This window comes from Salvelinus alpinus, chromosome 23, assembly GCF_045679555.1.
Source record: "Salvelinus alpinus chromosome 23, SLU_Salpinus.1, whole genome shotgun sequence".
Classification (NCBI taxonomy): domain Eukaryota; kingdom Metazoa; phylum Chordata; class Actinopteri; order Salmoniformes; family Salmonidae; genus Salvelinus; species Salvelinus alpinus.
In genome coordinates, this window is record NC_092108.1 from 34,223,873 (window position 1) to 34,251,753 (window position 27,881).

At 41.8% G+C, this 27,881-nt stretch overlaps 1 protein-coding gene across 4 annotated transcripts; it reads right to left on the reverse strand.

Moving 5' to 3' along the window:
* Positions 1–1,923: 1,923 nt before the first annotated feature.
* LOC139550841 (la-related protein 4B-like) lies at positions 1,924–27,680 on the reverse strand. 4 transcript variants are annotated; one of them, XM_071362043.1, is made up of 17 exons: positions 27,182–27,680; positions 24,116–24,249; positions 17,378–17,537; positions 16,525–16,692; positions 16,120–16,198; positions 15,341–15,477; positions 14,972–15,075; positions 10,968–11,078; positions 10,672–10,725; positions 10,114–10,347; positions 9,691–9,800; positions 9,216–9,488; positions 8,881–8,908; positions 8,375–8,542; positions 7,947–8,125; positions 7,565–7,676; positions 1,924–7,386 (listed from the first exon to the last, which is right to left on the reverse strand). In XM_071362043.1, the coding sequence occupies exons 2-17, from the start codon at positions 24,194–24,196 to the stop codon at positions 7,063–7,065; spliced, it is 2,322 nt and encodes a 773-aa protein (XP_071218144.1). In that variant the 5' UTR covers positions 24,197–24,249; positions 27,182–27,680; the 3' UTR covers positions 1,924–7,062. The 4 variants fall into 4 exon arrangements, with proteins under 4 accessions (XP_071218144.1, XP_071218145.1, XP_071218143.1 ...); XM_071362044.1 differs by having other exon boundaries at positions 8,399–8,542; positions 8,881–8,929; XM_071362042.1 differs by having other exon boundaries at positions 8,381–8,542; positions 8,881–8,929.
* Positions 27,681–27,881: the final 201 nt, after the last annotated feature.

Below are 27,881 nucleotides of genomic sequence, written 5' to 3' on the forward strand. Positions count from 1 at the left end.
ATCCTGATCGTACTACACCGGCTCCGACGCTCGTCGGATGTGGCAGGGCTAGCAAATTATTACGGACTACAAAAGGGAAACACAGCCGTAAGCTGCCCATTGACATGAGCCTACCAGATGAGCTAAATGACTTCTATGCTCGCTTCGAGGTAAGCAACACTGAGGCATGCACGAGAGCACCAGCTGTTCCAGACGACTGTCTGATCGCGCTCTCCGTAGCCGATGTGAGTAAGACCTTTAAACAGGTCAACATTCACAAGGCAGCAGGGCCAGATGGATTACCAGGACATGTACTCGAGTACGCGCTGTCTTCACTGACATTTTCAACCTGTCCCTGCCCGCGTCTGTAATACCAACATGCTTCAAGCAGACCACCATAGTCCTTGTGTCCAAGAACACCAAGGTAACGTGCCTAAATGACTACTGACCTGTAGCACTCATGTCTGTAGCCATGAAGTGCTTTGAAAGGCTGGTCATGGCTCACAACACCATTATCCCAGAAACCCTAGACCCTCTCCAATTTGCATACCGCCCCAACAGATCCACAGATGACGCAATCTCTATTGCACTCCACACTGCCCTTTCCCACCTGGACAAAAGGAACACCTAGCGTTCAACACCATAGTGCCCTCAAAGCTCATCATTAAGCTAAGGACCCTGGGACTAACCACCTCCCTCTGCAACTGGATCCTGGACTTCCTGACGGGCCGCCCCCAGGTGGTAAGGGTAGGTAACAACACATCTGCCACGCTGATCCTCAACATGGGGGCCTCTCAGTGGTGCGTGCTCAGTCCCCTCCCGTACTCCCTGTTCACCCAGGACTGCACGGCCAAGCACGACTCCAACACCATCATTAAAGTTTGCAGACGACACAAGTGGTAGGCCTGATCACCGACAACGATGAGACAGCCTATAGGGAGCAGGTCAGAGACCTGGCAGTGTGGTGCCAGGATAACAACCTTTCCCTCAACGTGATCAAGACAAAGGAAATGATTGTGGACTAGAGGAAAAGGAGGGCCGAGCACACCCCCATTCTCATCAATGGGGCTGTAGTGGAGCAGGTTGAGCGCTTCAAGTTCATTGGTGTCCACATCACCAACAAACTATCATGGTCCAAACACACCAACAGTCGTGAAGAGGGCACGGCTACGCCTATTCCCCCTCAGGAGACTGAAAATATTTGGCATGGGTCCTCAGATCCTCAAAAAGGTATACAGCTGCACCATCAAGAGCATCCTGACTGGTTGCATCACCTCCTGGTATGGCAACTGCTCAGCCTCTGACCGCAAGGCACTACAGGGTAGTGAGTACAGCCCAGCATATCACTGGGGCCAAGCTTCCTGCCATCCAGGACCTCTATACCAGGCGGTGTCAGAGGAAGGCCCTAAAAATGGCCAAAGACTCCAGCCATCCTAGTCATAGACTGCTCTCTCTGCTACCGCACGGCAAGCGGTAGCGGAGCACCAAGTCAAGGTCCAAAAGGCTTCTTAACAGCTAACCCCCTAGCCATAAGTCTCCTGAACAGCAAATCAAATGGATACCGACTATTTGCCTTGACCCTCCCCACCCCCATTTTTACACTGCTGCTAATGGTTAACTATGCATAGTCACTTTACCTCTACCTACATATTACCTCGACTAACCTTTGCCCCCACAATTTGACTCTGTACCGGTACCCCGTATATAGCTTCGCTACTGTTATTTCATTGCACTTTAATTACTTTTATTTATTTTTTACTTCAGTTTGAGTAAATACTTAACACTTATTTTTCTTAACTGCATTGATGGTTAAGAGCTTGTAAGTATTTCACTGTAAAGTCTACACCTGTTGTGTTTGGCATATGTGACAAATACAAATTTATATTTTTTCTTGATCAGCCCCCAGACATCCCAGATTATGGGACACACACACAGAGACAGAACTCAATAACAGTGCCTAAATCTTTATTTTTCAGTAAGCTACATTTTTTCCCTCCAAATTAGACAGCTTAACATGACACAAGAGTAACTTAAATTATCAATAGTTGACATGTACGCTTGATTCCAGTCTTAATGGAAGAATAGGTAAGAAATCAAAAGCACTCAAAGATACCTCCATGAACTGTTGTTATGTTCATAGGTTCTTCTCTCCCATAAAGTCAGCGATTGTCCACTGCTGTTAGCGTAACATGGTATGGGTAAAAATGAGTTAATTGACCACAGTGAGTTGATAGTGAGACAATGGCTATGTCTCATTCCAGTCAGTTGGTGCATTGTCACATCACTTTAGAAGCAAGGTCAACTTACAAGCTGTAGCCGTTGCAAAAAATACATGGCACTGTCAAACTGGTGAGACGAAGCAGATCGAAGCAAACTGGGCAAGGAGAACGAGACGGCCTGATATGAGAGACATTGTCTGTGTACAGTAACACAAGGAGAACAGCCCGAACAATACAACAGGGCTTTAGTAGTGCGAGCAAAAGAAAGAAGAAAAAGTTCAACACAAGTTCAGTCAGTCTTTCATCTTCTGGAGAGATGAACCAATAACAGTGAATGAAAAATCCTTTTCTCATCGTCATGCTGCACACACCTAGCTGGCGAATGAACCTTGGGTTAACTTGACTTCAACCGTCAGTCAACTTTGCATTTGTGTTTTATACTTCTGCTGACCCCAGGTGGTACACTTCACGCTCACCCACAGTGCCCAACCTGATAACATATTCATATCCATACCCAATCTGCAAAGACAACAGCATTAGCATTTTGCATTAGATAGGCCTACTAGCATAGACCAGCTTAAATTAGCATAGACCAGCTTAAATTTACAGACAAACATGCCTCGACTTCATTAGCCAGATCAGATACCCGGTCAGATGCAGGTTGCTATGAGTACTTTGTCTAATGTCAGTGGTATCAGATTTTAATTCCCAGTTTTATAATTCTGGACCAGCTACACTTCCCATGAGTAACAAGAAATATCAAAATATAATGGCAGGCGCTTAAATATTATGTACAAGTCAAACAAACTGCCAGGCTGAAACAAATTAAATGGCACAGTTGTTTTTTTTGCCACATTAAATGCAGTCCACGTGTGTGATCAAATGATACAAAAAGACAATGCACAGTATGTTAAACAGTGTGCCAGAAATAATTTCTGCAAGAAAATGAGAAGTGTAAAAAATATCTACACTATTATGATTGAGTCTAAACACTGGTAATGCCTACCAAAAAAAAATAAAGTACAGTTATTACTTCTGGGCGCTACGAAAGTTCAGTTGATGTACATTTTCATGAAAAACAAAAAACCTCAAATAAAAACAAAATTACAGAATATCAACAATGCTTAAATCAATTTGCTCCAAACGATTAAAGGTTGTCTGGTACAAATTATACCGTATGCTGCTGTGGAATTGACATTGGTTGTGTGTGAAAGATTTGATGTTCCTGTGCTTCAAATGTGCTTTACTGTGATTCATAAAGAACTGTTTTATGGGCCAAATCACACATCATATTGATATAAGCTGTCTGTCACAGGACAGAGTACGGACTTTGTACTGTCATTTGAAGATGTGTATTTGTACAACAGGTAAGTTCTCCCCTTTTCTCATTGTGCACAGTGAAGGGGCTAAACAACAGAAACAAACACCTGTTTGTTGAGAAAACACATGGAATGAGAATGACATTTAAAAAGTTACAATCAGACAACCTGCCCACATTGCAAAGTGAGGCAGATGCAATTCTTCACATCAGAACATTTTTTTTTTTAAAGAAATACAAACATTTAGTTATCCTACATCCAGCTCAAAAGCGACATTAATAGTTCAACAAGATCAATATATGTTTTTTTAAATCATTTTAAGGTACCTCTTTATATTTTCTGATTATTTACAACTGTACAAGCAAAGCACACAGTTCAAAGTGCACATATTTGATACAGTATTGACTATTTTGCATTTACAGGATTTATATTTACCCCCAAAACAAACAGAAAATAGAAACAAAGTTAATCAAAAGAGATTTGAGATAAATTTTACAAAACCAAAATGCTGCTAGATTTGTACTTTCTTAAGACCAAGTAAGACTTCTGACGTTAGGTATGACTAAATATTTCCATGCGTCTCCCTTAGTAACATGTCGGGGTTTGGAAAAAAAATAAACTAACTCTACGTTGTCTCGTATAAAAGTTAAGGCAAAGTCATTTTCAAGTTTAAATAAAATTCAAGTTTTTAAACACCGGATGGAAATTATACATTTGAAAATATATACAATTGTATATATTTTTTTCTTGAAAAGAAACTTTAATGATATCTCATGGAATAAACAGCACTGGTTTCTAAATAAGCAGATACGGTACAACATGTCTTTTATACCATCTCAGGAAAAAACGACAAAAAATTATAATACATCTGCCATTTAAGACCACCCATACAAGTGCATCTCAGTCCTTCAGAATCGAACTCCCCAAATAATGTGTTTGCAAACCAAACAGCATGCAAATCAAAAGCAGCAATGACTATCAATACAGGCAATGTCTCCTCTCTCCGAAATAAGTCCTCTTTTCTAAGCAGAGTACTCCAGGGTAGCTCCTTGTTGCAGGAAGACGTCAATGAGACACTAAAGAAGCGCACAGGTTCCACTTTCCTTTTTTCTACTTAGAGATTTATACAAAGCACAGAGGGGAATTTGGAAGCTATATGGTTGTTGTATGGAGAGCCAGGTGAAATCTCCAGAAGAAAACCATCCTAACAATAAACCGGGCATTTCTACTGTATGGAGGGGAAGGAGTTGGAACAACCCAACAGTGCTGCCTGCTCTGCCTAACATTTGTCCAAACTGAAAGGACTCGGTGGCTGCTCAGGTTTACAGCATCCAAAACAGGTCAAAGGTCATACTCTGCCTGCTCACAGGGTGCAGTTTTACTACTCATTTTCTGAGTGTCACCCAATGACTAAAGCTAAACCTTCATTCTAAAAGGGCTGTCTCATATTTTACCTTAATATCTAACATTTGTAGTGAAGGAAAACCCCCACTTCTTCCTTTCAACCAATTCTACTTAATTGTAAATGTTTTGGAGCCACCAGGATTTCCCTGGGTCCCCTCCTGGGTGCACATTTAGTTTTTTGCCCTAGTACTACACAGCTGATTTAAATAATCAAAGCTTGATGAGTTGGTTATTTGGATTAGCTGTGTAGTCCTAGGGCAAAAACAAAAACGTGCATCCGGGGGGGGCCCCAGGACAGAGTTTGGGAAACTCTGATCTAAGGTGTAAACCCACATTACAATTTGCTACTGTAATACTGAATAAACTGAAACCGCTTTATAAAAAAAATAAAAAAACACCACGTACCAGTGGTTTCATAATTCACTACCTAAAATGGAAAACAAAATCAAATAAAACACCACTGCAAAAATAAGCCATTGTTAGTGGAACTCCACAGGTTTAAATCAATGAAAGTGAGCACAAAAGAAAATAACTAAACACTAAAGTTATTTTTATCCTGCACGGAAGTATGTCTAGTAGGCATTTACATGGCAGTAAACAAACAGTTTAACTTGTGTGAATTTCTCCATGTAGAGGTTAATCGAATTGGTCAACATTTAGATATTCTGAAACTGATTACCCTGTCAAAAGGAAAGAAAAGTTGAAATCCAAGAGGGAAGAAACTCAATTTGTTGTATAACTGAAATTTTAAAGGGCTTATAATGTGACTATCAGAAGTTTCTTTCATTTCGGATAACATGAAACTAGCTTCACGTTCCCTTTTTGCTTCTGTATGTCCAGAAACAAAACAAATAGTGCAAAGTTTAGTTGACGACATGTATCAAGTATTATTATCTAAGTACAGTACCAGATTAATTGTAGTAACATGTTCCAGGTTCATCCTCTAGCACCATAGCTATCTAAAATAATGAAGTCACTGCACCCTGCCAAAACCCTAATGCCTACTCCTTATAGTAGCCTAGCCACTTCCACCGCCAACATGTGCCCGCTGAACTAGTCTTTGACATGCTCGTTTCACAGCAAAATTTAGAACGAGAAGAGTCACCAATAGACACCACGTGATGAGTTTCAGTTTTTTTTTCTGATATGAAAATGCATGTAGATTTCTACTGACACTGATAGTACCTCTCTCTAAGAGGCCTAACTAGCAATGTGCTTTATACGGCTAGGAAACAGACTCCTGTGAATTGGATAGCAGAAAACTACATTTTATTGTTTACCACAAGAAATACCAGATAAAGACTTAGGCGCTCTTAAAACCACCAGCACGCAACAACTAGAGGTACTTGTACCAACAATCAAAACCAGTATGCAAATAAATGTATTCTCCTCATATGCTGGTGTTACAATGACAAAGAGTTCCGTGTTGGCAAAAAGAATCTCAGAAATCCCTCAGAAAGTAGGTCTTCTGTGGATTTCAGTGAAGTCTAAATTGACACTAGACTAGTTGACCTTGCATATGAACGTAAATATGTAAAAACAATTATGGCTGCGTCCCATACGGCGCCTTATTCCGTATGTCGTGCACTACTTTTGACCGAGAGTAGTACGCTACTCAGGGAATAGGGTGTCATTTGGGACGCCAATCTCATGACTGACTGATCATCTCATCCTGCAGCGGAATCACATTACATCTTAGGACTGCATACAACATACAGAAACACCCCCCACAACTAACAAGATCTAAACCGCTATTCCGTTACTCATCCACTTCCTTTCATTCACTCACTGGGTGGCTTCCAGTCTACCTACTCTCACAATATTATCTTGGAAGGCAGTTTGGACATATGAATTTATCCCACTAATCTGAACAAGAGTACATTTGACTGATTGACACAAAATAATGCAAAAAAAATCCAAATCAAATAAACCTCCCAAAAAATAAATAAGTAAAGATGAACGGTTCTCTACATGCACACCGAGGTGCTATTGTCAGTAAGCCCTGATCCAGAAACGCGTCCTCTCTATGCTGTGGCTGACTGATGATTTTGGGATAGGTTTTGTTTCAATAGCCCTGACCTTTTCCAGATTTTTTTCCTCTCACACATTTGTTTTGAAATTGACTTTATTGCAGTTGGGGGTTACTGCAGGTACTTTGGGGGGGTGTTGAGATCTTTGCTGCTGGGACCCTTCCCTGGGTGGTGTGGAGGTGGTGAGAGCCACCGGCCGGTTGGTCTCCGGACCTCTCGGGGTCTGCCTGGGTTAGCAGGCTTGGAAGAGCCTGGGTATGTCTCTCGGGGGGCCTTAGGCTCGCCCCTGTCCCCTGGAGCTGCGTCAGGGCACTTCCTCTCTTCTCCTGCAGAGGCAGCGCTGCTGGCTGGCTTGGCCTCTTTAGGGGCCTGTAGTGTCGGAGCGTGGTCTTTAATCCTCTGGCAGATCTCAGCGTAAGAGGGCTTTCGCAGTTCCTGAACATACAAAAAAAACTAGATTGTTGACTATGCACCCTGGTTTGACATGCATTAAAGTAAGAAACACGGTCTTTACCAACCACAAGTCAGCATCTATACCTATCAAAAAATCTAGATCAGCTAATATCAATAATTGCACCTGGTTGTTTAAATGCTTTGGTGAACCAGTACTTACTGTAGCGGCCCCATTGACTTGAACAGATTTGCTAGCGGTGTACAGGGTGTCAGTGACCAGCTCCGCAGAGACCCGGGTCTCCTTCTGCTTCGCCTCCGGAACTTTCACTTCCCTGAAAAACACACAGGATCTCACAATTAATTCACAAAGACGTGTAGGACATGAAATGCTGTTAAGTCAGTTCTGTTCATTTTTTCTACACCAAGCTATTTTGACATCAACAACTACTGTATCTATGGTGTTTGGCATGTTTGATGAGGAAATAGAGACAAGTGTGAGAGAAAAGATACTGTATGATATGAAAAACAAAATAAGTTATGTTTTTCTAAATAGAAATAGTGTGTGGGAGGGGGGGGGGTTGAAACACACATCATATACTCACTCTGCGGGTTGGGAGGGAGTGGGGACAGGGGCAGGGCCAGAGGCTGGTGCTAGGGTCAGGGCTGGGGGAGCAGCGGGCAGGAGGCTCGGGGGCTGTGGAGACGTGAAAGTCCTCAGTGGCTCCTTGGGTCCTCCTGAGGGGAGGAGGGCGCCTGCAGCGCTGGCATCAACGCTTACATTCTGGAACGGGATGAGAAAAACAACACATCAGGTTCCTACTGACAGCAAAGCTGAAATGTAGAGCTAAGTGATTCACTATGTTGGCTTGGAAATGAGAGCTTGGCTGCATCCCAGATGGCACCATATTCCCTGGCCAGAAGTCTATGGGCCCTGATCAAAAGTAGAGCACTACATAGGGAATAAGGTGCCATTTGGGACGCACAGAGTACGGTGGCCTGGAGATGACAGCTTGTGGTGGTAAATACTGACCCTGACCTTTGTGGCCCCTATTACCATGCTGGCTAGTCTGTTCTCAAACATGTTGTCAGGGGTCTTGAGGTGGCCTGCGGCCCCAGGCAGTGGGGGGAAGCTGGAGAGCCCCAGCTCAAAGCTGGGGGACGGGGGCTTCTGAGGAGGGGGTGACTGGGTGGCCACTCTCTATACAACAAAACAGCATCAAACACCATCAGACAGGGTGGCCTCTCCCTAAGCACAACGCAGTGAGTCAGAGAAAACAACCTCTGCGCCCTACTCCCTTCATAGAGCACTACTTTTGACCAGAGCCTATAGGGCTGGTCAAAAGGAGCGCAGTATGTAGGCCAGGGTGCTAGAGCCAGCCTGGCAACCGTACCTACAAAATCCCTGCAATACAAACATTCAGTCAGGAGATGTCACAGCCTTCAGCATCAGTACTGATGGATCTTTCTCAAAGTCAAAGATCAGTACTGATGGATCTTTCTCAAAGTCAAAGACTAGTTTAAAAAATATGTACTTACTGTAAACTTGTTGTCATCCCTCTTTTTCCTAGAACCATAAATATTTGTCCTTTAAGAGAGAACATTTGAAAGATTGACTGACATATTTTTTTATCTATTTGAAGCACAATTTAGCCTTAGAGATTTCTACAATTTCAAAACTTGAGCGCCATGCTCTCTCTCGTAAAATTATAATGAGTCCCAAATAGCACCATATTCAGCGCACTACTTTTTACCAGATCCCATGGGCCCTGGTCAAAAGTAGTGCACTAAATAACGAATATAGTACCATTTGGGACAAAGCCTATAGATGTCTATGGTGGTGAAGCTCATGCAGATAGTGGATGATCACTTACCTTCCCCGGGCCATGCCCAGTGAGTAGTCGGTGCTGACGGGCTCCACCCGACCCGTACCGATGTCCCTCCTGGGGTAGGTCATGGTGGAGGGGGGTAACCTGGTTCTGTTCTGGCTCGGGAGCCGCGTTGTCTGGGGGGAAACCCGGGGCACCCCGTTCAGAATGCGCTCTGTGGGGAAGTTGAAGATGGTGGGGCTGTCCAGGAGCCCTGTGCCACGCTGATCTGCGTTGGGTATTGTGGGCCTCAGGTGAGGTTTACTGTGAGTGTGATTCCTGAAAAATTCAACAAGAAACACCGATCAATAATGTTTAAAGATCCTACATCATTCCATTGAATTGGAATGAGCACCATTATGGCATTATTGACTTGAATGGGGATACCTGTTCTACTCATTCTATTTCTATAATACAAGCACAGACATGTGGACATTCTTGGTAGTATCGTATACATTAGATGGAGTGTCAGTGTACCCACCTATTCCTGGGAGAGTAGTGCCTAACACCAGCAAGAGGAGACGTCGCTGGTTTAAAACTATGGGATGTTGTAAATCCATTGATGAATTGGGTGTTGTGAAATGATGTAACCTGTTGAATATAGAAGGAAAAACTACATCAATTACTTTTATAGGAGTTCTAGTAGCATATCATACAGTGAAGTTATGAAATATCTCTATTGATGTCTTGTAGGTGGTAGGTTTGAAAAATCCTGGTAATTTCTCATACATTTTTTATTTGTATCTACAATTCCCAGGTTTTCCAGAAACACCGGTTGGAAGATTCCCAGAATCAGGAGAGAAAAAGCATAAAATCCATGAATTTCACAATCAGAATTTTGGGGATTCTGCAACCCTAGTCTGTATTGTAGGTTTGTAGTTGTGTGCATGACTGTTGTTCTCACCAGTGACGGGTCTATGAAGCTGTGGGTGGCTGACCAGGCCTGTGGAGTGATGAGGCTGTAGAGGGGGAACTGCTGCTGAGGGCTGTACACTGGAGGAATGTAGTAGGAGGTGTAACGCTGTTGTTGCTGCTGCTGCTGCTGCTGCTGTTGAGCATATGGGTTTACCTCCACCGGGCGGTAGCCATTCTTTGGCATAAAAGTGTTGATAGCAATTGCCTTCGCCTTTATCCGTGCCTGATTGGGGTTTAGAATTTAGAGTTCCTTAGAACATTTATTTTTCCTCAAAAACAAATATTCAAAGTAGGCATTTCAAAGCGGTGCACAGAGATTTGAATAAATTAGCCACATTTCTCCAGGGTATTATTTCACGTCAACTCTAAATGAACCCATACAAACACTGTAGATTGAATTGTTGTGTTACCCACTGGAAGTCTTTTGGGGGACAGCATTAGTTGCTGTTATGTAGACAGAAAAAGGTTTTGAACCCCTATACTCCAGGAAGTACAGTAAATGGGTGAAGTTCACCTTAATTAACACAAAAAACATGAATTAGCTTACCTTAATAGGTTTCCCTTGGAAGGTTTTCACTTCTTCACGAAGATACTGATATGCCTAGAAAAAAAAGGTTCATGAACACTTCAGAAACAGCACAAAATATATCTTCAGTTTGTATACCCCCTGAGAAGGACGTAAGCTCAAGGTCGGTATAAAACCCTGTATGGCCACAACTAGCGATTGTAAACCAAACATAGACCAGCCCTACAATCCTAAAACATGCTATGACGTGCAGGGGAAAAGTACAAAATCAAGAGCTATGATCATGCAATGGTGCGACATTCCAGAATGTTCCTTACCTGTTGTGCATCTGCTTCTGATTCAAAGGTGATGAACCAGTTGTCGTTGTAGGCAAACTCAGAATTTATGAATTTAGGTAAGTTCTTTCCTTTAAAAAGAGCCTCGACCTCCTGCAAAACAAGAGCAAATGTCAAGCTTAAAAGGGATAGTTCAGGATTTAAGTCTTTGGGTACAGCTAGCATATGCTAAGCTAGTTAGCATTGGCTGTCGAAATTACCTCTAACTTCCTTCATACAGAGACATACAAAAATGTTATCCACGAGTTAATCTGCCTCTGGAGAAGTAGATAAAGGACTTCATTGCCAAAATCCTGATCTATCCCTTTAGTAATGCCAAAATGCCACAGGAAATGTGAGCAAGTTCCTGGTTTCGATTGAAAAGCTTCGGGCGGTCTAAGCCACTGCCTCTGGAGCACATTGCTCGAGCATTGGTTCGAATCTGGCACACTGTTTTTTCAACACACTCACTCTTGTATCTATCTGTATCCAACAAACAAACAAAAATAAATTGGCCCTTTCAATGTCAAATATTGTCAATATTCCCCGATGGGAGTACAGTTCAGACTCTGAAATAACACCATTAAAATGTTTGGAATTCTAAACTGCTAAAAACATCACCCTTTAATTTGTCACACTGCATTAATTTTGATAACCACCCACTTGCACAATAGCTGAAACCTCTAAACACTGTTTAAACAATGTGTCATTATGTTCAAATACTCATACTAACTGTACTATTTGTGACGTGAATTGAGTATATAGTATGCTTATTTGTCATAGTATGGATATAGTTAGTATGCCAAAAGTTCCCAGATGTCGTACTAAATTCGCCAAAATATTAAGTACACACGCAGAGGACACCATTTCCGTACTTTAGGGCCCATAATGCAATTCAGGAAATGGGCGTGGCTTCACATCATTTTCAGATTTGAAGAAATTGGCGGAAAATATGCAGCCGAAGTACAACGAGAGTGGATACAAATTCATTGCTTTAACTAATTATGACAAATGTTAAAAAAATGTTGAGCAATGTAATAAATGACTTTTCAAATAAGTTACCTTGAACGTTATGTTGGCTGGCAATTTGTTAGTTACACTGTCCTTACGAACCACATAACATATCATTACAGCAGTATGTACCGGTATGTTGTTAGCTAGTTACCAAACATTAGTTGGCTACTTATACATCAAACAAGCCAGTATCTTAACTATAGGCTAACTAACTACCCAACGTTTATTGACTTGATTATTCCCATCATTCTTAGCTTAGCTAAATTGTATAGTCCTTCTCAATGGACATTCGGGTGCATTCGTAAATTCGCTCTGGCTATCTACTCCGATTTCAGAGCACTCTCGTCCGAGTGTACCAGAGAGCAGAATAATGAATTTTCCGAGCACTCAACACCCGTTGAATATGGCCGGTGTCAGTAAACGTCGGCAAAAAAAGCGTAATTAAATTGTTGCCAGGAGCAGGTAGTCACCAACGCTCTGGTTAACCAGCTCTGCTAGGGCGAGTAAAATGGTCAGAGTGGTCTCATTTGTGTCTGGAAGTAATAGCAACCAAGCCAACCTTAGCTTGGGTGCTTGACTGCCGTTGTAAGTAGAGGTCGACCGATTAATCAGGGCCGATTTCAAGTTTTTATAATCAGTAATCTGCATTTTTGGACACCGATTACATTGCAATCCACGAGGAAACTGCGTGGCAGGCTGACCACCTGTTACGTGAGTGCAGCGTCAAAAGGAGCCAAGGTAAGTTGCTAGCTAGCATTAAACTTATCTTAGAAAAAACAATCTTCACATTATCACTAGTTAACTACACATGGTTGATGATATTACTAGGTTAACTAGCTTGTCCTGCATTGCATATAATTATTGCCGTGCCTGTTAATTTATCATCGAATCACAGCCTACTTCAACTATGCCAAACGGGGATGATTTAACAAAATCTCATTCGCGAAAAAAGCACATTCTTTGCACAAATGTACCTAACCATAAACATCAATGCCTTTCTTAAAATCAATACACAGAAGTATATATTTTTTAAACCTGCATATTTCATTAAAATAAATGCATGTTAGCAGGCAATATTAACTAGGGAAAATTGTGTCACTTCTCTTGCGTTCAGTGCAAGCAGAGTCAGGGTATATGCAACAAGTTTGGGCCGCCTGGCTTGTTGCGAACTGTGTTTCTTCCTAACAAAGACCGTAATTAATTTGCCAGAATTTTACATAATATTGAAGGTTGTGCAATGTAACAGCAATATTTAGACTTATGGTTGCCATCCGTTCGATAAAATAAGGAACGGTTCCGTATATCCCTGAAAGAATAAACGTTTTGTTTTCGAAATGATAGCTTCCGGATTTGACCATATTAATGGCCTAAGTCTCATATTTCTGTGTTTATTATATTATAATTAAGTCTATGATTTGATATTTGATAGAGCAGAATGACTGAGCGATGGTAGGCAGCAGCAGGCTCATAAGCATTCATTCAAACAGCTCTTTACTACGTTTGTGAGCAGCTCTTAGCAATGCTTGATGACTTCAAGCCTATCAACTCCCGAGATTAGGCTGGCAATACTAAAATGCCTATAAGAACATCCAATAGTCAAAGGTATATGAAATACAAATGGTAGTGAGAGAAAGTCGACGCGTCATAATTCCTATAACTACAACCTAAAACTTCTTAACTGGGAATATTGAACCACCAGCTTTCATATGTTCTCATGTTCTGAGCAATGAACTTAAACGTTAGCTTTTTTTTTTTTTTCATGGCACATATTGCACTTTTACCTTCTCCAACACTGTTCTTGCATTATTTAAACCAAATTGAACATGCTTCATTATTTATTTGAGACTAAATAGATGTTATTTATGTGTTATATTAAGTTAAAATAAAAGGGTTAATTGTTCATTCAGTATTGTTGTAATTGTCATTGTTACAAATAAAAATTTAAACATAAAAAAAAATATTAAAAAAAAATACATTTTAAAAATAAAATAAAAATCTGCCTATTAATCGGTATCGGCTTTTTTTGGTCCTCCAATAATCGATATCGGTAAAGGCATGGAAAAATCATAATCGGTCGACCTCTAGATGTAAGGTCAGCACGCTCAAATCAACCCTACTCCTCGGCCCTAACTTCCAGTGTGCCCCCCGAGAGCGAAACGCTCTGAATTACAAACTGACAACGCTCTGAATTTACGAGCTCACTTTGGCACTCCAGATTGAATTTAAAAACACACCCGAAGTCGTAAAATGTCTTACTAGTCATTTGTTATGCTAACTAGCTAGCGAGAAGTTGCATAGCAACAGCATCAACTTCCGGTAGACATGCGAAGAGCTAGTATGCTTAACTGAAAGGATACTGTTCGTTTACAGTATACTAAAATTAACTAATAGTATATAGTATGTAGTATATACTCCTTAAGTATGTAGTATGTTAGTATGGGTACTCATAACACAGCTCATTACATTTTTAACAGGGCGTCAACATCGCAAGATGGAAGATGAGTAAAGAAATAAACTGACAAAGACATGTACACCAGTATGATTTACGATTCCAGGAAAACGACTCAGGGTTGTAATCATTATTCCAAACAGCTGCAAAACGAAAACTACTGTTTCGATTGGACAGGTTCAGCAAATGGAGGGACCTACCTGAATTTGCCAACACCTCAGGTAGTGTGCTGTGCACTCAACAGGAAATTACCTACAATGCCCTGGTTAAAATACACATATAGCCTAGTCACATAAGAGCTTGTACGAAAATGACCTAGTCTTGCTGAAACGTGACTGATTTCTTTCCACTGTCTGCTATACTGGATACAGTCAGTCAAAGGTAAGTCATTGTTTTCTTTTAAAATGGTCCAGACAGAATGTCCCAAATGACACCCTGTTTCCTGTGTGGTGCACAACCCTTAGTGTTCTGGTCTAAAGTAGTGCACTACATAGGAAATAAGGTGCCATTTGGGACTCAGACGGAGGCTACCCAGTGAACATACCTCTATAGGAGTGCTCTCAGGGACCTCTCTGAGGATGACGATGCAGCGGTTCTGGTTGGGTCTCACCTTCTCCCCCTTCTCATCTACCTGGACCAACGGCAGAGCTACAGAGGCAGGGCAATATACAAGTCCAGTGAATTTATAATCAAAATCTGACAACTTTATTGCCATGTAACAAATGTTGCTAGGAATTGGTGTTGTACAAAGAAGGTTAACTAATATAACTGAAATCCATATGAAACCAATTCAAATGAAACATCCATTCCCAGCAATGTCTCTTTAGTCTCAATAACAAAAATGTCTGTTAGTATCAAGTTAATCAGAAAAACTTCAGTGAACGATAGTTTCAAATAGAAGGGTGTCACTTACATCGTAGGATATCAACGATTAACTCCACGTCCGTGCTGAGTTTCTTGACGTGGTCCAGGTTAGCTACCGTCACGATTGGCACATACTGGTCACTATCCATCTGAGAGATAAGGTACATGTCGCTGGCCAGGTTCTCCCTGTAAGCGAAAAGAGACAAGACAAAACGGTAAGTCACTCCCTGTAGCCTAAGTCACTCCTCCCTCCCCACAGCACCCACTATTGAATTCTTGACAGCATGAAATAAAGCTTTCATTTAGAACACGCCTCCCACAAAGGGCCAAAGAGAACTAATGAGTATGCGGCCATTGTGCATCATCACAGTGACATATTTCACTGGCTGTATTCTAGCATGGGCGGCACTTGATTACCATCCACAAAAACTATGGCCCGGCATCGACACATACTGTATGGGGAACAGCATAATAAATGGAACAGTGGTGGTGTACATTACTCCCCTAGCTACCTCCCCTAAGAGCCAATTAAAGTTTGGTCAGGCGGGTTCTGTATTCTGTAATGGCAGAGCTGTGCCTCTGTGCTGCACAACTGTAGATTATATGGTTTCTGCAGCACAGTGTGCCTAGTGCATTATTGGCTGTATTGTAGTAGGCAATGTCTATGTCCCAAATGGCACCCTATTCCCTATATAGTGCACAACTTTTTCCCAGGGCCAACTGACCAGAGTACTATTGGCACTGGTCAAAATGTCAAAAGTTGTGCATTATATAGAGAATAGGGTGTAATTTGTGACACAGCCAGTGTGTAGTATGACTGTTACTCACCGGGACAGACAGAACTCCAGGGTCTTCTTCAGGTGTTCCCGGAGGTCCTCCTGACGGCTCTCCTGCTGGAGCTCACTGCCTGCTCATCGGGGGAACAGACAACACAACATTCACTTTCATGACGAGACCCTTCATTTCATTCAACTCACAGGCCTAGTCCCAAATGGCACCCTATTCCCTATATAGTGCACTCTAGTGACATTAGACAATTCATTATATTCCACACAGTACCCTTTAGGTACAGGTTGTTTAAGTTAAAACAAACTCATTGATGCATACATTTCTAATATTCTAAACACAATGTTGCAGTGAAATCGGAATACCATTTATATAATTGTGTATCACTTTCAGACGCTTTGCTCAACTCAAGTGAATGGTCTCCACTCCAGTGGATGAGGATCCCACCTGTGTGAGTTGCCTCCTGGCCAGACTCTGGGTATGCAGCAGGGTCGGAGCCCTCCAGGGTGACGGTGGCGGCCATGGGGGCTGGCTCTGCCATCATCACCGGCGGAGGCTCATCTGGGTCGGCCAACAGGGGCTCCTCAAACACTTTGCCTTTGCTGGCTTCATAGCCTGGACAGAGTAAAACAGGAAACAACCATCCAAGCAGTTAACACAAGCTACAGTCTTCACTGGCTTCATAGCCTGGACAGACTAACAAGGGGACAACCAAGCAAGCCGTTAACACGAGCTAGTAATACCACGATGGCTTAAGTTGAAGAAACAATAAGCCTATATGTTATGTAGTACTAGTAATACATTGTTCTATACAAGGGGAAAGTGAGGTAAGTATCTAGATGTTAAAATGGATACCATGAACATGTGACTACTGTAATCCCCACAAATAACTTCACATAATGAGCTAGAAGTAAAATGTAGATGTGTCAATCTGAATAAAACTGGTCCTAATTGGTCATCTTCAAGTCCCCACCAGTCCCTTGTTAACTGCCACGGCGGCTAAACTTGGCTAATCTTAACGTCCGCACATAAAATGATTCTGCTTATTATGTGTTAAAAGAATGGGTTGGTAATATTTATAGATCTCCCTCTGACTAAATTGAGTATAAATGATTCAACCCATGGCTGCGCGGTGACGACAGGGTTGCGCACCAAATGGCACTCCAGTCCCTACATAGTGCACTACTTTTGATCAGGACTCTGGTCAAAAGTAGGGCACTATGTAGGGAATAGGGTGCCATTTGGGACACAGCCACGGTAACGGAGGGACTATCTCCAGTCGGTACTTAAAATGGCTGACCTTCTGGCCCAGGGTCAGCCGAGCTGCTATCGCAGCCATCCTTCCATGGCTGGAGAGCAGGTGTGTTCGCAGTCCCAGTCGCAGTGGCGGTGTCCAGGTTAAGCATGTGATTGGCCCATGCTTTCGCATTGGGGTTCAGGTCAGAAAACTTGGCAGATTCCTGTGGCAGGAGACAAGATAGGAGAGTATTATATACATGAGTTCAGGTAGGCCTCCACGCTTCAGCAGACAAAAGAAAGGAGTGGTGCTCAACAACAATAACAGGAGTACAGATCTATAAGAATACTATCAATATAGCAGAATATAGGCTAGATCAAGGAATAATGAGAAGGTACTCTCCAGGAATTTGACAATAGTTATTATTTTTAAGGCTCTGCCATTCAACCTTGTGTACTGTTCATATATCCATCTATCTATAATGTTACCCCTTGGAGGCGTTATCAGAAAGCATGGCATTGATTTTCACTGCTATGCAGCCGATACACAACTTAACATGTGTCAGAGGATTTTAGCTGTATTAGTGATTTAAATACTTGGATGGCTCACAACTTCCTCCAGCTAAATCAAGGCAAGACCGAGGTACTTATTGTTGGAGCCAAAGCACAGAGCGAATCTAGTCGCCCATTTTAATTCATGGGCAATAAAGACAACACCAGGTAAAAAAATAACTAGGTGTTATTTTAGATTCTGAACTAAATTTCGAATTACACATTAGGAACATGACCAAAATAGCTTTTTTACCACCTGAGGAACATTGCCACGGTGCGTCCGTTTCGCCCTCAGGCTGATACAGAGACTCATCCATGCTTTTATTACAAGCAGGCTTGACTACTGTAATGCTCTCCTGTCTGGTCTACCCAAGAAAGCCATTGGTCAATAGCAAAACATACAGTATGCTGCAGCACGGGTACTGACCAAGACCAGACGGAGAGCACACAATACACAGGTTTCAAGGTCTCTGCACTGGCTGCCTGTGAGTTTTAGAATACATTTTAAGATTCTTCTAATGGTTTTTAAAATCAATACACGATTGTACACCTCAATACACGTCAGACATGCTTTTAAGTTATGTACCCAGTAGGTCCCTCAGGTCCTCTGGCACTGGCCTTTTAACTATCCCAAAGCCTTGGACCAAGAGGCATTCTTTAGTTGTTATGCCCCCGGCCTCTGGAATAGCCTGCCAGAAAACCTGATGGAGGCTGAAACTGAGGACATATTTAAAAGATATCTTAAAACAAGATATCTTTTTAGTCATTCCGTTTGTCACTTTTGTTTATCTTATGTTTGTGTGTAGTAAATATTTCAGCTTTTATTTTCATTGTTTATTTGTTTTTTTCCTGTAAAGCACATTGCGTTGCATACCATTTCTGAAGTGAGCAGTATAAATAAAGCTGGGTTTGATTTGTGGTGTGATCATACAAATACCAATGTGCACATTGCAATGGCCACAAATGTGTGTTCATCTCAGTACAGCAAAGCTGATAGCCAGTATGAAGAAACTACTATGGATGCAGACAATGATTGGTGATATAGGCTACTTCATCTTGTCACACAGCAAGCAGACCATCCCTTCTGGGATTACTAGTTATCAAGTAGCCTAGTCTTTGAGTTGAGGCAACAGACTCAGTGAGAAAATGCTAGTGTAACATACATGTTTCCTTGTCAGTTCCACAGAAAAAATAATGGAAAATATACACAAAATTGTTTTATATAGCCATAGCTACATCATTAGGCAACCGGAGTTTATAATAAATGCATTAAGTAAAAAAAATCAACAATGATAGATATCTGGCATAAGAGATATCAAGACAACATACTTAAGATTGCAAAAATGACAGATTGAGCACCACTGCTTTGGGCAAAGAGAAGTCTGGACATACTCACAAGAGATAAGTAATTGTTCTGCCAATTCCTTACACAAGACTCACAAGCTATACGGCTGTAGCGGAAGGCTTTGGTAAAAGCCATACTAGAGTCCTGAGGCAAAGCAGCATGTCTGTAACAGTTACTCTCCACTGCCTACAGTAAGAAAAGAGTCCAGGAGCGCATCCAATCATGCCCTGCACACTCCGGGCTCACAGTCATCGCACCTGCTGCACACAGTGACGGTCCATATGGCCCCTCAACCACAGGCAGAGCCAAGCACAACACAGACTACTTGTATCACCTCCTGGATATTCCCAGAGCTTTCCGAGCACACCAACTAAGAGTCTACTATCCCCTGGTTATTTCCAGAGGTTTCCGATTCCCAGGCATCGCACAGCGCATTCAGCATGCCCTCCTCGGGCTTCTGCCTCCCATAGTCTTCACTGCTCTTTAATGCTTCTGAGGCTGCTTCTGTGGTCCCTCTGTGCTGTCAAACTGCCTCTGGGTCACGAGGAGCGACAGGTTGTTGGGGGGGAGAGAAAAAAATAAAAACTGATGAGACACTGCTGCCGAAGCGTCCGACGTGGCAGCCGCTGATTCGTCGCCGTCACTCATTCCCATTTAATGGCGCTTTGGTTTCATCACTGCTGCGGCTACCCTCTGAGTCATTCTCTCTCCATCAGAACATCAAACCCACGTCACCAACGAACAGACATACTGATGGCTAAGGTGTGTTATTGTTAAATCCACCTGAGCCAAAGACAGAAGCTGCCTGAGGAATGGATTATCCACAGTGTGTACACTACGCGTCTCCTTCTGCAATCCACACCCAATAGGCCTTTAGGTGTCAGATGAACCTGTGTTTAAGTAACACACCAATATCCATAACCTACATACAAGTGTCAGGGGTCACACTAGCTTTTAGAAATCAGCATTTTCAAAATGCTGACCATCCCAAAATGTGCATTTTAAACCATTTCACCCAAGTTGTATATTGAAAGTCAAGTGGTGTTTTGCGGTCAATAGTGGTGGTCAGGGTCGTGAAACTATAAATACTCTTCATACAAAATAAATGAATGCAAATAAAATTTAAAATTGCCCAGTTTTTAATCAGATGACAAAAGTGCAACACTATTTGGCTAGCAGCCACACAATTAGCTTATAATTAATAAGCCAGGCTTTTGGATTTTGCATGTTTATCATAGAAAGAACGAAGCTAGCTACATTTCCTAATGTTTTGTATCATAGAAAGAACGAAGCTAGCTACATTTCCTCATGTTTTGTATCATAGAAAGAACGAAGCTAGCTACATTTCCTCATGTTTTGTATCATAGAAAGGACGAAGCTAGCTACATTTCCTCATGTTTTGCTTCAAGTTCATCTTGCATTTTAACTTTCTAACAGAGATCAGTCAGAGCGCTGTCTGCCGATCCAATGCCGTTTGTTTATGAGGAATCTGATTTCAGATGATAGCAAATATTTGTCATCTGAGTGGAGAAGTGCAACTGAAAGACAACATTAATCCTGTTACATTCATGATTTGGAACTAACCGTGAGAGCAGAAATTAGAGCAGAAATTAATTCAAAAATGTTTCTGCGTGAAAAATGCAGAATTCTGCATTAACATGACATCGTTGGTACAAAAAGCCTTAATGGAAAACTTGGATAGTCATGATTCTCTGCTGTGGGAAATTCAAGAGGCTGAGTATCCAAAAGGGAGACAAAGTAAATACAGCTTTCTTCAGCGTGATACAATACATTGATGGAACAGCAACACGGCCCTTTGCTTTTCACTGGGAGCTTCTGTCTATTTGTCCGGGTCTAAAAATAAAATAAAACACACAACAAAACGCTGCATTAGGCTATAAACTGAATGGGCTGTCTGGTCAAGCGTACAACACACACCGAGACAAAACGCTACATCAAAACCAGAGAGCCACACTGAGACCAAGGCAGGAGAAACAAAGAGCCTATAATCCAGTCATGCAATAATGTAATACCCTCCCACTCCCGCGCTCACATCTGACCTGGCTGCTATAGAAACTGGCCTGACATAACTGACTACCATGTCCAATGCTTCAGAGCATTTCAGGTCCGCTTGACCTTTCCCAATAAAAAGCCTCGGTGCCTCCATCCCTCACGGAGGGGAGTGATTCACCTTTCCCCAGTAGCCTGATTGGAAATGTTATTTTTGGGAAGCTGTTATTCATAATGAACTATAGACAGCGGGGTCGGGAGACATTGTCATCGAGTGTACAGCATGTTTTTATTGCTCCTTTAGTCAGTCAGACACACAGGGATAGGTTAAAGTCCCTGAAAAGGATACTAAACAAAACACACAATTTGGACTGATCCGTCTGTCCGTCTGGGAGGCTTGTGCCACGTTGAGCTCCAGACCCAGGGCAGACAGACAGTGGACTGGTAATGTGCTGAGCTGAGCACCCAGGATTCAAATGACCTAGGGGGGGGGAATGCTGTGTCCACAGGAAATGTTATACTTGTGCATCCTCACAAGCCTACCGGTTCTGGCATATAGCCTAGGCTACAACTAAATGGACATCTCTAGGACAGCCTGATCCTGAAAACAATTATCTCCAACCTGACACAGAGCATTAACTAGTACTATACTAGAACCAACAAGCAGATTCCAGTGAATGGCAGCAGCATTGGATTCATTAATGTAACAGCTTTCATGTTTGGATAAGATATGGCCAACACATGGCTTTAAATAGGTCATATGTCCTATTCATGAATGTTCATATGCACACAGCATATGGCACAGTAGCGCAGAGCAGCATAGAATAAGATGCTTAACATCACACACTACATGTTAACAAGGAACACATGGAAGTAAAGGTCATTCTTTAATAAAGTGAGTGGCGGGAGGCATAAATAATTACCTTAACAACAAAAGTCCCTGGATTGAGACGTGAAAACGGCATACCTCAAGAATCCATTGGGGACTTTTTCCTGAAACCAATCTTGTTTCCAATCGTACGCCATGTGTTTAGCCTAAATGAAACTGGAAAAAGACAGCAGTGTCTTTCCATTTCCTAATTTGGGAGAATAAGCTTTCCTTTTGGCCCTCATTTAGGCTATTCAACTTAACATTCTTTCCAACTCAAGAGATTGACGAACAAGGGTGAATTTCAATTAATGTGTAGCCTACCTGCTACACACACTTAACAAAATGTAGCCTACAGCATGCAAAGACAACATGCTCTTCATCTAATAAAACGTACAAGACTTATGACAAATCTATTGAGCGAGACTGCCAGCCAAATAGCTGCACCATGCAAGGAGAGCACAGCACTCGTGTTAAAATGAGGAGAGCAAGGCAAGGCCAATCCCATATATCCCTCAGGAGACAGTTTCAGTTTGGGACCTCTATAGCAACTCATATGTTGCTGTCAACCAAATGCATTAAGCAGCACCCGGTGTCCCAGGGCACAGAATTCCCTATATAGTGCACTTCTTTTGACCAAGGTCCATAGGGTTCTGGTGAAAAGTAGTGCACTATGTAGGAAACAGGTTGCCATTTGGGATGTGAGAGAGCGACACACACATCTCCATTGTGTGAAAGAAGTGAGGAGTCTGTATGGATACCAGTACAGGAGTATCTTGGAAACAGAAACGACATGAAAGCTTGCAGCAGAACTATGACTGAGGTGTTAAAATGCCAACTAAAGAATGCCTGTCCCTATAAATACTGTATACTTAATAAAAAATAAACTTAGTGATGAAAGCAGCAGCATGTAGCCTAGCGGTTAGAGTGTTGGGCCAGTAACTGAAAAGCTGCTAGCTCAAATCCCAGAGCAGACAAGTTGAGAGAAAAAAAACGTGCCCTTGAGCAAGGCACGTAACCATAATTGCTCGAGGGTCGACGTTGATAATGACAGACCCTGACCCCAATTCTCCGGGGGAGTTGGGCCATGCAAAAAATAAAACATTTCCAATTCACATGTGTATTAATACACACTTGTACATATGTGAGCTAGGACAAATAAGCACCCACCAAAGTATTATTATATAAATGACCTCAGTGCCAAACAGCAACAGCAGTTCGCATTGAGGAAAAATTGGTGCTTGAAATTGAGGAAAAGTTGGAGTCCATGGAGCTACAATGAGTCAAAAAAATTGGGTTACAAACACAAATACAAATTGGCCTAAGGAACTCACTAAGTGTCAGAAAACATGAAATCAACTCTTGCAGCAATAAAACATGCATTAAGTGTGAGGATATAGCTAATTACACAGGAGAGCAACCAACATCTTTTTAAAATAGCTTACCTCCCCACTGATGTAGCCTAATTCTATGTTTACCAAACCAGTTCAGAGAAGAGAGGTTTCCCCTACTTTTGTAAAGCAAATGATGAGAGAACACTGGTTCAGATGATCGAGAAGTACAGTTTTAGTTAAAAAGGCATGTGTTTTTTGCCTGGTTTAGTTTTCGCCAACATTCAGTTTCTCCGTTTGGTTTTTTCAGGTTCCCTCTCAAATCACACTTTAATAGAAAAACAACAGTGAGTGTTCTAAGTCCTCAACCATGTTTAAACCACTTTTGAGTTCGGTGAAAATTGAGAAATGTTGATTTGAGTGCAGTTGCCCTTTAATTGTACTGTGCACCTAGCAAGAGGCTGTTGTTTAGCAGTGTTTTTGCAGCGCACATGTGATGGTAAAGTTAGCCAAACCAATACGAATCACTGATGCATCCTGTAAACGCCATGATAAACGTGTGAAAATTTATACATTTGTTACATTTATTTGATTCCCCACATTTTGAATATTGTTGAAATCCGTTTTAAATGTATGGATTCCGTCCGTGTTCTCTGCATTGGTGGAATTTCTAGGAGCCTAGTATGTGGTACCTACCAGATGAGAGCTCTCTTTTGCTTCTTGTACTTGCTGCACCTGTGGTTCAGCTACAACTTTTGTATCCTGGTCAGAAGTCATGAGCCGTCTACTTCTTGGCTCCTCAGGGAGAAGTCTCTTTGTCACCAAGTAAGCTGTGGATAGAGAAACAAATACGTTTACCAGGGTTGTATTCATTAGTTCACCCATCAGCAGAACGTTTTGCAACGGAAAATGAAACCAAGTGTTTCATATTAGACAAATTCAGGTAGGGGCCTCCATTTCGTCGCATTTGATTCCTTGTGAATATGCAGTGAAAACACTGCAGCAACCAATGCTGTAGCTCACCATGGAAGTCCAAATAAATATTGAATTAGTAATATGTGTCAACAAAACATACATGCAATCTATAAGTATGAACACCATTGGAAATGTCCCTTTTCTATCCAGTAGGTCCAATTTGTAAAGAAGTGATAATCCCCCAACAATCGAATGCCTGTCTAAACATGAGCTCTCGTTGTGTTCGCATACAAAGCAGAAAAATAATGGCATGGCTGTAAAGCTTACGACCTTTGACCTACATACTCATTACCACAGACAGTGTGAGCTGGGCTAAACAGACCACTGTAAAGAATTAAACAGATGCTTTTCCATCAAGCAAGGCCCAACTAACTACAGTTATCATAGCAATTGTTTCAACAAGTCAACAATTGAGCACATTTTTTGCACAACTCATTCAGAGATCATGGCCAACAGTTACAAGGTTCCCACACTAATCTTTAACTGTCATGTTTAATATTGTGTCATGTACCTATTTGGCATATGGGCATAACTCGTTATCATGTAAGTGTTTTAACCCTGTATGTAATTGTCTATTAGTGCATTTCTGCTAATTCTGTGAGAAACGGAAGATAGATTACGCCAGGGCTCTCCAACCCTGTTCCTGGAGAGCACCTATCCTGTAGGTTCACTCCAACCCTAATCTAGCACACCTGATTGTAATAATTAGCTGGTTGATAAACTTAACCAGGTTAGTTACAACTGGGGTTGGAGCAAAAACATACAGGAAGGTAGCTCTCCAGGAACAGGGTTAGACACCCCAGGATTACGCTAAATATCGAGAAGTATTTTTGGAAATGTTACAAACATTCAAATCCACTGCGGACTGGACAAACTAACAGTTTGTATTGACATAAACCGGTTGCAATTTTGCTGACTGATTTGCATTGTCACTTGAGGACTGTGCTGTTGTACAGTATGCAAGCATAGTTCTGGTCTCCACAAAAATGGCAATTTAAGCAGAGTTCCAACAACTGTTCACTACAGGTGGTGACTGCAATACATGCCATCAGTGATAAATGACATGATAGGTTTGATATAGCCCACCAATGGTTGTCAACAGTTGACAAGATCCTATTGAATAGTCCCTACCTCAGACAACTTGACAAACAGACAATTTGACTATTTCCATCATTGGTACTACCCAACTTGTTTGCACTATGCAGTATCACTTTTAGTTTAGATATTCTCGGCACATTTCAGGAAAATTGTGGATACTATAGCAAAGCAGGCCTGTTACTTCAGTCTCCAGCTGACAAGTTCGGCAGGGACCATGCGATGAGGTAAAGCCAGCCAGGAGGACTTCCATTGTGTGTGTTTTTATTTGTGTGGACAGGACGATGGTTAACCTAGCTACTAGCTTAAGCTAGCTAGTCAAAACTTGCCACTAGACATTAGATAGTGGTAGCCTGGATGGCAGTCTGTTTCTGCTCTTTAGCTAACTAGCTACCTATGGAATTGTGGCAAGAGCCCAAATAGATCTGAGAGAAGGCTAGAATCATGGTGGCATGTGACTGCCATTTACAGTGATTCTGGCTAGTAAAATACTATAAAGTAATGCTGTGTAAAGCCCGTTCAACTACAAAGTTAATCCAAACTGCTGGAAAAAGCAGAGCATCATCAACATTCAGTGAAAGATGGCGACCTCCAGCATGATTCACCCCCATCAATCAATCAAATGTATTTATAGACCCCTTTTTACAACAGCAGTTGTTGATGGAGACTATTCCAAAGGCCAGCCAGCAGATCCTACCCGCTTGCTTACAGCTGCACTAGGGTCAGACAGCAATCCTTTATATATTAAGACACTGGAGCCGGCGCGAGAAATGGCTCTGAAAACATACCTCAATCCAGGGATGAGAAATGCATTGCACTCTGAATTGCCCCAGTATCCCAACTATTACATCGAGAAGATTGAATGACTGCTAGTTGTTTAGCAATCGTTCAATCTTCTTAGTGTAACAGTTGGGATAATGGGGAAATTTGGAGTACAACGTATTTCTCATCCCTGGATTGAGGTACGTTTTTCGAGCCATATCTAGTTCTGCAGAGTCTTAATATACACAGGAATGTTGTCTGACCCTAGTGCATAATGACCCTAGTGCATAATAATTGGTGTCTAGTCTTTGGAATAGCCAGCAGGTCGGACCTGCTGGCTATTCCAAAGACTAGACACCAATTATTATGTTCACTTGACGCTCCAGACAAGGCCATTCATAGCTCGCCAATTTAGCAAGTAACCTAGCTGGTAGTTAGATAGCAACGTCTGTAGCTACCTAACTTGGACGTCACTGCGGTGGCACATTGATTTGCTGACTAACAAAGTCAAAATCACGAAACATTTAGCAACTAGCTATCTAGGCCAAGGTTATCTGTCGAATAGTGAATACTGAGTTCGTTAGCTAACTAGTTACCAATCAATTCACGAGCTAACGTTAGCAAACTCATCCACTTCCATATTCGTGTAGTTAACGTTACGTAGCTAACATTAGCAAGATTATAACGTGGGGAGTTTACTAGCTAACGTTAGCTAGCTATGTATTTGCTAAAAACAACGCACAACAAGCAAAGCGCGTTAGTTGTCTAACTTGCTAAATTAGTTTGACAGCCGCTTCAGTAAACTTGAATTTATACCTTGTTATCGTATAGCTAGCTATACGATATTGTTATAGTTCTAGGCAGCTAGCAACAACATCGAGTAAACGAGCGAGCTGGCTAGCACGTTACTAAGTAATGGGCGCTACTCACCTGTCAGCTCTCACTGCACGACGATGCAAAGACTTGTGGTAAGCAAGGCCTTGAATTGGCTTCCTGGCTGAATACGCACGATATTATCAAGCTAACGAGCACGCTAGCTATGATTTACTACTCTTCTAATGAGCAATAATTCGCTGTTAGTGGCTGCGATGGAGGGATGGCAAAAACAAAAAGAATACCCGCCCTTTTAGCCAAATCTCAGAAAACAAAATACTTTAACGTTAGCTTTCCTAACTAGCAATGCTAGCAAATTAGCTTAAATGTAGCTATTAACTTTGCACTTGTTTTGTGCAGTAGAATTAAAATAATCTATATTATTCTTCGAATTTTACCAAACGGAGGTTCTACTAGTAGGAAAGTGGATATGGAACATCAACCCAGAACTCTCAAAATACAGTTTTTTCAATGTGAAGCGTTCGTTAGCTAGCTGGATCACTCGAGGTAGCTACCAGTTGGGAATGGAGAAATTGCTGTTCCAGTTGTGTGAAGATAGCCACAAGAAGGATTAGCCACAATAGTGGGATCATCGGTTCGCCTTCAAAATAACAGTCCGCCATTGAAACTGATACAAATAGTGGAAATAATGCCATATTTAGAAGATATAATGCTAAATAAGTTTGGAATGTTGTTACATAACTTAAATTAATTTGACAATAAACAGTAAAACAAAACAGTTGAAATGGATGTATAA